This window comes from Sminthopsis crassicaudata, chromosome 2 (genome assembly GCF_048593235.1).
Source record: "Sminthopsis crassicaudata isolate SCR6 chromosome 2, ASM4859323v1, whole genome shotgun sequence".
In the NCBI taxonomy this organism is placed as follows: domain Eukaryota; kingdom Metazoa; phylum Chordata; class Mammalia; order Dasyuromorphia; family Dasyuridae; genus Sminthopsis; species Sminthopsis crassicaudata.
The window spans coordinates 527,901,442-527,912,934 of record NC_133618.1 but is presented as its reverse complement, the minus strand read 5'-3'; the positions used below and the strand labels follow the sequence as shown (position 1 = coordinate 527,912,934).

Sequence of the window (11,493 nt, the reverse complement as noted above, 5' to 3'; positions counted from 1 at the left end):
AAAATTGTAGACAAATCTCGCTAATGAATATTGATGCTAAAATCTTAAATAAAATATTAGCAAAAAGACTACAGAAAATCATCCCCAGGATAATACACTATGACCAAGTGGAATTTATATCAGGAATGTAGGGCTGGTTGAAAATTAGGAAAACTATTAGCATAATCAACCATTTCAATAACCAAATTAACAAAAACCACATAATCATCTCAATAGATGCAGAAAAAGCATTTGATAAAATCCAACATCCATTCCTACTAAAAACACTTGAGAGTACAGGAATAAATGGACTATTTCTTAAAATAATAAGGAACATATATTTAAAACCCTCTGTAAACATCATATGTAATGGCGATAAACTGGAACCTTTCTCTGTAAGATCAGGACTGAAACAAGGTTCCCCACTATCACCATTACTAGAAACGCTAGCCTTGGTAATAAGAGCCGAGAAAGAGATTCGAGGAACTAGAGTAGGTAATGAGGAAATCAAACTATCACTCTTAGCAGATGACATGATGGTATACTTAGAGAACCCTAAAGAGACTGCTAAAAAGCTATTAGAAATAATTCAGAACTTCAGCAAAGTTGCAGGATACAAAATAAATCCACATAAATCCTCAGCATTTTTATACATATCCAACAGCAAGAGATACAAAGAGAAATTTCATTCAAAATAATTGTCGATATTATAAAATATCTGGGAATATATCTACCAAAGGAAAGTCAAGAATTATATGAGCAAAATTACAAAACACTTGCCACAAAAATAAAGTCAGATTTAAATAATTGGAAAGACATTCAGTGCTCTTGGATAGGCCAAGCGAATATAATTAAGATGACAATACTCCTTAAACTAATCTATTTATTTAGTTCTATACCCATCAGACTCCCAAGAAACTATTTTAATGACCTAGAAAAAATAACAGCATTCATATGGAACAACAAAAGGTCAAGAATTTCCAGGGAAGTAATGAAAAAAAAATTAAATGAAGGTGGTCTAGCTGTACCTGATCTAGAACTATATTATAAAGCAAAAGTCACCAAAACCATATGGTATTGGCTAAGAAATAAACTATTTGATCAGTGGCATAGGTTAGGTTCACAGGGCAAGATAGTGAATAAAAATAGCAATCTAGTGTTTGACAAACCCAAAGATCCCAACTTTTGAGATAAGAATTCATTATTTGACAAAAACTGCTGGGAAAACTGGAAATTAGTATGGCAGAAACTAGGCATGGACCCACATTTAACACCACATACTAAGATAAGATCAAAATGGGTCCAAGATTTAGGCATAAAGAACGAGATCATAAATAAATTGGAGGAACATGGGATGGTTTACCTCTCGGACTTGTGGAGGAGGAGGGAGTTTGTGTCCAAGGGAGAAGTAGAGACCATTATTGATCACAAAATAGAAAATTTTGATTATATCAAATTAAAAAGTTTCTGCACAACAAAACTAATGCAAACAAGATTAGAAGGGAAGTAACAAATTGGGAAAACATTTTTATAGTTAAAGGTTCTGATAAAGGCCTCATTTCCAAAATATGCAGAGAATTGACTTTAATTTATAAGAAATCAAGCCATTCTCCAATCGATAAATGGTCAAAGGATATGAACAGAAAATTTTCAGATGATGAAATTAAAACTATTTCCACTCATATGAAAGAGTGTTCCAAATCACTATTGATCAGAGAAATGCAAATTAAGACAACTCTGAGATACCACTACACACCTGTCAGATTGGCTAAGATGACAGGAACAAATAACGATGAATGTTGGAGGGGCTGTGGGAAAACTGGGACACTGATGCATTGTTGGTGGAGTTGTGAAAGAATCCAACAATTCTGGAGAGCAATCTGGAATTATGCCCAAAATTATGCCCAAGTTATCAAAATGTGCATACCCTTTGACCCAGCCATACTACTACTGGGCTTATATCCCAAGGAAATACTAAAGAAGGGAAAGGGACCTGTATGTGCCAAAATGTTTGTGGCAGCCCTTTTTGTAGTGGCTAGAAACTGGAAAATGAACGGATGCCCATCAATTGGAGAATGGTTGAGTAAATTATAGTATATGAATGCTATGGAACATTATTTTTCTGTAAGAAATGACCAACAGGATGAATACAGAGAGGCTTGGAGAGACTTACATCAACTGATGCTGAGTGAAATGAGCAGAACTAGGAGATCATTATACAATTCAACAACAATACTATATGAAGATGTATTCTGATGGAAGTGGATATCTTCAACATAGAGAAGAGCTAATCCAATTGCAATTGATCAATGATGGACAGAATCATCTACACCCAGAGAAGCAACACTGGGAAATGAGTGTAAACTGTTAGCATTTTTTGTTTTTCTCCCCAGGTTATTTTTACCTTCCGAATCCAATTCTTCCTTTGCAACAACAACAACAACAACATTCGGTTCTGCACATATATATTGTATCTAGGATATACTATAAGATATTTAATATGTATGGGAATGCCTGCCATCTAGGGCAGCGGGTAGAGGAAAGGAGGGGAAAAATTTGGAACAGAAGGGAGTAGAAGGGATAATGTTGTAAAAAAAATTACCTATGCATATATACTGTCAAAAAAAGTTATAATTATAAAATTAATTTTAAAAATGTCTGAAGAAAAATTCTAACTCAAAAAAAATTAAAAGAAAAATGGAGCACTAAAATCCACCCTAGCTTAAGTCAGCCTGGGACACTTATGATTAACCTTTTGGTGTCCTTAGGCAACTCCAGTTGTGAAGAAACTGGAAATCTGATTTAGGAAAATGAGTTTCCTCACTGCAAGCTCTCTACAGAGATGAAACTACAGGGTATTAACCTCCCCCCAAAAGAAACAAACAAACAGACAAAACCAACCTGATTGTAGAAGTCTATTCTATCTAATTATTAATTGGCTCTGATATGAATTCAAGGCCTACTATCATTACTTCTAATTGTGTGATCTTGCTAAGTCATTCAACCTCCATGCCTCACCATAGTGTTATATCACATACTTAAAATTGGAAGAAACTTTATCAGTGATCTCTCCTAATCCTTCCATTTTACAGAACTTCAAAGTGCAGAGTTTAAATTCAGCCTCAAATACTTCCTAGTTCTATGATTCTGGGCAAGTTACTTAACTCTGACAGAGAAGGACACAGCAAATGGGCTCCAGTATCTTAGCCAAGAAAACCCCAAATAGAGGCACTGAACAATAAATATGAAAGTATAAAAACCCTTTCCACCTGCAATAAGTATTTATATGCATTGCATATAGCTTAGTAACTTAGGAGGAAGAGCAGTGGATTTAGAGTGAAAGGACTTGGATATTTGCTAGCTATGTGATCCCTGGGAAAATCACTTGATCAGTTTTCTCATCAGTAAAATGAAGTTTTAGAATTAAATGATCTCCAAGGTACCTCCTGACTATTTATCCATTACCATTTTACAGATAAGGGATAATTTGGGATCTAAAAGCGTAGGTTCGATTCCTGGAATCCATCACTAAGGCACTTTGAAGCTCTGTAAAATGGGTTAGGAGAAATACCTGATAAAGTTTCTTCCAGTTTTAAGTCTGTGATATGACGCTACCTTGAATTCATTTCAGAGCTCAGTGCTCTACCCACTAAGTTTCCAGCAGTCAATTTATATTTTAGGTACAGAAAATTCTTCATTTTCTGAAAACAAATTCATTCTTTGTGGGCTAGAGTAGCTGAATTATGTAGAAGCTTAAGTGTTTAAGTTCTTTGACAAAATATTCTGAAAATAAATAATAGCTCATATTTATTTGCAAACAAAGCTTATTAAATTCCCATATTCATTGACCCAGAAAATCCATTACCTAATCTGTACCCCAAGAAGATAATTGATAAAGAGTGTCACCATAGATCCCAAAATATTTGTAGCAGCACTTTTTCTGAGAGTAAATAATGGAAAACAAAGTAGAGCTAAGAACTAAATAAAAAAACTAAACTAAAGAAAGACTAAGTAAAATCATGCTACATGAATATAACGGAATACTACTGTGCTATTAGAAATGATGAGTATGATATAGAGAGGCATGGAAAGAGCAACTATATGAACTGATATAGAATGGAGTAAACAGGGCCAAGAAAATAATATATTTGATGGCTATAATAATAAAAAGACATATCAAAAAATAGCCATAGAATGGCTAATAATGGAAATATATTTTAAAAATAATTCCACCTACATAATTGAGAGATTTCTTGCCTTCTCAGTTGGGGAAGGGACAGGAAGAAGAGAATTTGGAATTCAAAACTTTAAAAAATGAATGTTAAAGTAAGCCATATTTTTAAAAATTTGAATGGCAAAATTACAAAGCAGATGCATGTCTTCAAAAAAAAAAAAGACATCAGACATAACACTCTCCCCTTTCTTTGCAAAAGTATTAAGTCCGAGGCACATTGAACATAATTTCAAACTTGATTTATTGATCATATTTCCTGATTTTTTCTCCTTTTTCGTCTTTTAAATATTATTTGTTATATAGGGTGATTCTTTGGGAAAAGGATTCAGGGACTTATGGAAATTTTAATGATATAAAAAGACATGAATATTCACTTTAAAAATTAATCATTATTTACATATACTTTATGGAGGCTGCAAATTATATACCTTATTTCACTTTGTTCTTCACAGTAATACCATAAAGTCAGTACTATTTTATTATCCATAACTTGCATAGGAAGAAACTAAGGCTCAGAGAAATTCCATGACCTGTAAATCATCACAAAGCTCTGAGGTGTTTAAGGCAAAATTTGAACTAAAATCTTTTGGACCTTAAGGCCAAGTGAACTTGCCGCAAGAGAATGACTGATCTACCTCACAGAATTATTGCAGGGAAAGTCTATGCAAATATCAATACATGATTTTGGATAGTTGTTACTAACTATTGCTTGTCTTTAAAAAAAAATTATTCCTTCAATAGTTGCAGTTTTTAAAGTATTCACTAAATGGAAAACTGAATTGATGCAATGACCAGGTTATGCCACTAGATGGAGGCCATACATTTCTCAAATTTGGTTTCAAAATTCTATTTAGTAATTCTAGTTCTCCCACAGAAGAGTTCTTCAAATATCTGGAAGCTAAGTGAGATCCAAAGACTAACTTGACCAAGGTCACAGGGCAAGGCCTGACCCTTCTCTTCCACCCTCTGTACCTGGTTTGTCTCTAACAAATTTCCCACAGAAGGCTGTGTCCCTCCCCAACCCTCCAATTGTCACGTTGTAGCGCTGAAGGCACCTTCTCTAGAACTAGATTGTCCCTCACTTTTCACATACACACACTGGGCTAAGGACAAACAGGAATCTCACAGATTTATATTTGTCATTCAGTCACTTTTTGTCATGTCTGACCCTTCATAACTTTGTTGGGGTTTTCTTGGCAAAGATATTATTAGGGTGGTTTGCCATTTCCTTATCAGCTCATTTTACATATGAGGAAACTAAGGTAAACAGGGTTAAGTGACTTGCCCAGGGCCACACAGACAGTCTGAGGCCATCTGAATCCAGGAAGATTCTAGGCCCAGCTCTCTAACCACCTCACCATTTAGCTGTCCCTTCCAAAAATTCACTCCACAGTCATTACTCAACAGTTTCTCTTTGGAAGCTTTATCCTTTCTTAGGAAGTTCACCACATAGTCTTCATATCATATATAAAAAAACTGCTTAAATTATAGACCAAGACCACCATATATGGTCATGTACAAGTGAATGTGGGGGTGGCAAAAAATTTGACAACAGTAAAAGGTATATTCCACCAAGATTTAATTCTTTATGTAAAATTAAACAAGCATATCCATATCTTAGTATGCAAATTTGCTTTTGTCTTTAATAAATGCTAAAATTATATGCACAGCAAAGAATTGTTTTAAAATGAATTTCTTTATGATTTATTTTCAGTAAATGTTTGATTTGTATACTTATTAGATTAAATAGATTAAATAAATAATTAATAAATACCTATTTACCTGGATTCACATAAAAATTTCTCTGGTGAAAAGTGGTCGAGTGAAAAGGGTTAAGAAGCCCTGATATATAAGATAAACTTTCCCATCTTCTCCAACCTCTATCTTCATTTCAATGTATATGTTAATGTACCCCTTCAAACAAGGCCAGCCATTGATTCTAATTACACCATAAACTTGTTTCTTTAATTGATGCCCATATTCAATAAATTGAAATTTTGCTGTTTCTACCTCCATTGTGTTTCTCTCATCAGATGCCTTCTCTTTATTCACACAAATACCATCTTATAGTTCAGTAACTACCCCATTAGTTATTGAAGTAGGCAACAATATGACATTATGGATAGACTAGCACAGGACATGAAATCAAGAAACCTCATGTTCATGAGTTCAAATCCAGCCTCAGACACTTGTTGTGTGACACTGGGCAAGTCACTTTGCCCTGTTTGCCTCAGTGAATTGAAGGGAATGGCAAGTCACTTAACTATCTTTGAAAAAAAACATCTCCAATTGAGGTCATGAAAAGTTGGACACCTCTGAAACAATTAAGCAAGAAGTTATTGCAGAGGCCTCTTAATTCATCTCCTGCCTCATATCCTTCTCCATGCTATCCTTCACATTGCTACCAAAGTGATTTTCCTGACCATGTCACTCTCTGCTCAATAAACTCCTGCAGCTCCCATAAGCTGCTCTCCTTGGTTTTTGAAGCCCTTAATAATTTGGACCCAATCAGTATTTTCAACCTCATTATATCCTAGCCTCCTTCCCACACACTATAGTCCAATCATATTAGCTGTCTCGCTGCTCACACAAGATAGTCCATTTCCCGTCTGTGTCTTTACAGCTGCCCCTCCCTTACCCCCTACTTGCCATGTATCTTTTCATTTGCTGCATAGACTTCCTGTCTTCCTTTGTGCTGGATTCAAATTCAGCCTCATACTGATGTGGGCTTAGCCCCCTTTAAGATTCCTTGTATCTTTGATTTACAAGATCTGGTCAAAACCCCAAGGGGAGAGATCAGAATCTGATTGAGTTTGGGCTTGTACCCAGCCCCCCCACCGGATCTAAGCTGGCTTGGATAACCCATCCCCCAACTATCTGAAAAGACCGCCAAAAATCTGGCCTTCCAGGAATCAGCCCATAGGCTTCTTGAAGCAGATAAAAGAGCCAAGGTGGAATCATCTTTGGTTAGAGAGTTGAAAGATGCCAGCCAAGTTGCTTTGCATCAGAGATTCTCTGTCCCTGCCACTGCTGTTGGTGTGTATCTACCTCTATCTAATGCCTTTTACTAACCAGACCTTAACCTTGCTTCCAAACCTGGCAATAAACATCTTTTTACCCATCTAGGTTTTGGGGCCTGTATATTCATTTACAGGGAACTCTCTCCACCACTAGACCTGATTTAACTTTGTATCCTAGCTCCGAATCCTAAGGGGTTAAAGGGGAGCTCCATGTGACTCCCTGTACCCCAATCCTGCCACTAGACCTCAATTAATTGTGTTCCCTGTTACCGCATCATGTTACCTCATCAATACAGCCGCTAGATGTTCTGGACAAATAACCTCTATTTGTCTCAGTTTCCTCAACTATCAAGTGGGAATGATAATAATATCTCAAACTTCATAGGTACAAAACAGAATTCATAACCTTTCCACTTAATTATAACTTATCTCCAAATTGTCCACCCAATTATTCTTCAGGGCACCACTCCCCACTCCAGGCTCACAACTTGAATTTTCTTTCACTTTCCATATCTGTCTTCATAGGGACTTGTCCCTTCTGTATCTACAACATGGCTCACATCCATCCCTTTTTCCCACTCACACGTATACCATTTTAGTTCAAACCCTCCTCAGCTATATTGTTCATTTGTTTTAGTTTTGTCTGACTCTTTGTTTTGGAATTTGCCACTTCCTTGTAGATAAGGAAACTCAGGCAAATAGGGTTATGTGATTCCCTGGGATCACAGCCCCCCAAAGTGGGCATTTTTATTCAAACAAGGCATTTCAACTGGGTGCAATATCAAGTCTGTTCAAATAGGTAGATTGATGAGATCATTCCCTGTGTGACTTACATCAAACCAGACAGTGAGCTTGAAGTATAGAGTATATTTAAATATATAGAAGCCTAAGGGAGAAAGAAGCCTTCCAGTAAAGCCCCTTAAAGAGGATCCTTTGTTGGGATACAGATGAGGAAGGAAAAAACCCCAGCCTCAGCAGATGGGGTATAGCACTTAAAAACCACCACCCAGTTCTTCAGGGTCCTCTCGGCCACAAGGAAAGATGGAGAAAGCTTATTCTCAGGACCTAGCTTTCCACTGAAAGTAGGGGCTGGCTCTCAAACCTTTTTGTTGCTATTATTATATACCACTTCAGCAGTCTGATGAAACTAATGAGCCCCTTCCCAAAAATTTTAAATGCATAAAATTAAATACAAAGGACAGAAAGGAAACCAGAGGTTAATCAAAATAAAGATATAAACATTTTCCCCATCCAAGTTTACAAAAACCTACTGAAATCTATAAGAGTATGTGGACACTGGGTTAAGAACCCCTGGCTAGACCAGAGGGCATTTAAACCAACTCAAAAGTTAAATTATCACACTCTAGAAAACTTTTTTCACTCAAGAAATTTTACATGATCCCAGGTATATTAGTATATAAAAGAAGTATAAAAATCAGATATTTACAGATAGTAAATCATAATTTCATGATCCCCAATTCAGTTATGAGACACCACTTGGGGTGAAGAACCACTGTTTAAGAAGCTGGGCTCTCAAGCACATGCTCCATATTGTTATGTTATGTGTGGGTGTCCTGGTCAAGAGCACTCATTCCCAGGCCCTGCCTCTTTGCTAGCCTACTGTTCCCTTTGGTCATTCTGGCCTGCCTGGCCCAGGAAGGCTATTCCAAAATGCTGGCCCCAAAATAATTACCCTAACTGGACATACTCCAAAGGTGGACTCACTGGTTTTAGATCAGAAGGAAGCAGGAATGGTGGGATGGGTGATATGACCATCATCACTATAAGCCTATAGAATTTGCTAACTTTTAAAAAGTTAACTTGACTACTAAACAGATCAAAAAGCGTTTATTAGATACATACTATTGTGGTACCAAGCTCTGTGCTAAGTGCATATAAATAAAAAACATCAAAGAAACTTTCTCAGCATCTGTGACCTTGCCACCTTGATGTTCTCTCTCCCATTCCCTCTATTTGGAAGAAAGGCCCAAGCCTGTCCCTTTCCTGGAAGAATTCTTTTGCCTGTATAGATTTTGACACTTCCCCCTCATTAAGTATTACCCCAGTACCTTTCAGCCCTCTTTTATGTGCTTTTCCCCTCTTTTGGAACATAAACCTCTTGAAGGAATTTAAACTAGAGGAATTAGAGAACATTATAAAATGTAAAATGGATAATTTTGATTATATTAAATTAAAAAGTTTTTTGTAGAGACAAAATTGATGCAGCCAAGTTTAGAAAGGAAGCAGAAAACTGGGAGAAAATTTATTTCCAGAATTTCTGATAAAGGCCTTATTTTTGAAATATATAGAGAACTAACTCAATCACCTTTATAAGAATATAAGCCATTTCCTAATTGGTAAATGGTCAAAGGATATGAACGGACAAATTTCAGATGAAAAAATTAAAGCCATCTCTAATCATATGAAAAAATGCTCCAAACCACTATTGATTAGAGAAATGCAAATTAAGACAACTCTAAGTTAGCATTTCATACTTCTCAGATTGTCTAAAATGATAGGAAAAGATAATGAAAAATATTGGAGATGTGGGAAAACTGGGATACTGATACATTGTTGGTAGAGTTGTGAATTGATCCATTCTGCTTTTTTTTTTCCCTGAGACTGGAGTTAAGTGACTTGTCCAGGGTCACACAGCTAGGAAATGTTAAGTGTCCAGATTTGAACTCAGGTCCTCCTGACTTCAGGGCTGCTGCTCTATCCACTGCGCCACCTAGTTTTTCCACGGTGAAGTGACTCAGACCAATTCCAATATGATAGAGAGCCATCTACAACCAGAAAGAGGACTAAAGTGGATCTCAACACAGTGTTTTCATCTTAAAAACAAACAAACAAACAAACACCCCTTACATTCCAATAGGGGAAGCAATTCATGTGGGGGGGAAAGGTGGTGTCAGGGCATTTTAGTCTTGAAAAGTTACGTTAGTGAATGGGACCATAGTGGAGTCCATTTGCACACTAGAAACAAGAGCAGAATTTAACTGATCACTGTTTCAGAAAAGGAGGAGGGATGAGGAAGGAGAAAGACTGCCTAAAAGGACAAGGCAGTGATAGATGACTTTTTTTTTTAACTTTTTATGTGGTTTTCTTCCATTTATTAAGTTTTAAATTGCAACAAAAGAACTATCATTTTAAAATTCATTGATTAAGTTGTCCAGACGTGATACGAACTGAGCTAAATTTATTCTTACCCATCTGGGTAACTGCACGGTGGGGAATAGTTATGATCCTCATGCATAAGCGGGGGGCAGCTAGTGCTGGTCTTCCACAGGCCAACGTTTTGTTTTAGAATGACCAGCACGGAAAATTTGAAACCCTGTAACAAGAACAAGGCACGACTTTCTCCCTCCAAAGAACAGGGCTGGGAGCCTTTAACAGCATCTCTTCACACACCACCAGAAGCACAGGGATTCCAGTGATTCAGGGAGGCAACACTTCCGTTATTTGCGGAGGGGGCCTCGGGAGCTGGGAGACCCGGGTTTAAAGCCCCCCTCGGCGGTCGGTCAGGCGGATTCTCAGTAGGCAGAGGGAGGAAGAAGCTAAAACCAGACCGAGCTAACAAAACGCAGCAGGCATTCCTCCCGAAAGGGAGGGGTTAGAACCCTGAGCTCGGAATTGAGTCCGGAGGCTCGGGCCGGATCAAAAAGCACAGAGGGCGTGCGGCTTTGCAGAGCCGGGCTGACGCATGGGACTCTCCCTTCCCGCCGCCACTACCCCAAGCCAGCCGGCCCGGAACATGAGCGCGACGCCGAACCCAGCCAGCCCGGCCCAGCCGCCCCGGGGACCGCAGCCCCAGCCATCAGTCCTTCACTTGTCCCGGTCTAGGGGGCGGAGGTCGGAGGGATTCCCAGCCCCGCCTCGCCCGGCCCTTCCGCAGACTTTTCCGCTGCAAGTCTGCGGCTGGGTTCCGCCGGGACCTCACTGCCTTCCTCTTAAACCTTCTCAGTCCATCCTCCTAGCGGTTTCTTCTGGCTCTGAGGCTGCCCCGCCACGGGCGCCTGCGCGGCTCCAGTCCAGCCCGAGCGCGCACAGGGAGCAGAGCACGAGAAGAAGCCCCTGCTGCCTCTGCTTCTCCCCTCCGGCAGGTGGCGCTGCTGAGGCTTCTCCGCCCCTTTCTCTCGCTCTTCCTCCCTGCCGCTGCGCTTCCCTATCGGGGAGTCTGAACGAGTCCAGAAGCTCGGCTGGACATGGCAACTTCTGCGGTGGAAGTGTTCGGACTTCCGGAGGACGAAGTAAGGTGCT

General features: G+C 38.6%; 1 protein-coding gene across 7 annotated transcripts in view; it reads left to right on the top strand.

Moving 5' to 3' along the window:
- The first annotated feature begins 11,296 nt into the window (after positions 1-11,296).
- NEDD4 (NEDD4 E3 ubiquitin protein ligase) overlaps positions 11,297-11,493 on the top strand; it is a 135,606-nt gene continuing 135,409 nt past the window's right edge. The window contains exon 1 of one of the 7 annotated variants that reach the window (XM_074294590.1): positions 11,297-11,483. Coding sequence is in view for 4 of the 7 variants with exons in the window: in XM_074294580.1 (XP_074150681.1) it covers positions 11,439-11,483 (45 nt within the window). In the remaining 3 variants the exon portion in view is untranslated. The remainder of the gene's footprint in view (positions 11,484-11,493) is intronic. The other 6 variants (XM_074294580.1, XM_074294594.1, XM_074294583.1 and 3 more) reach the window with 6 other exon arrangements.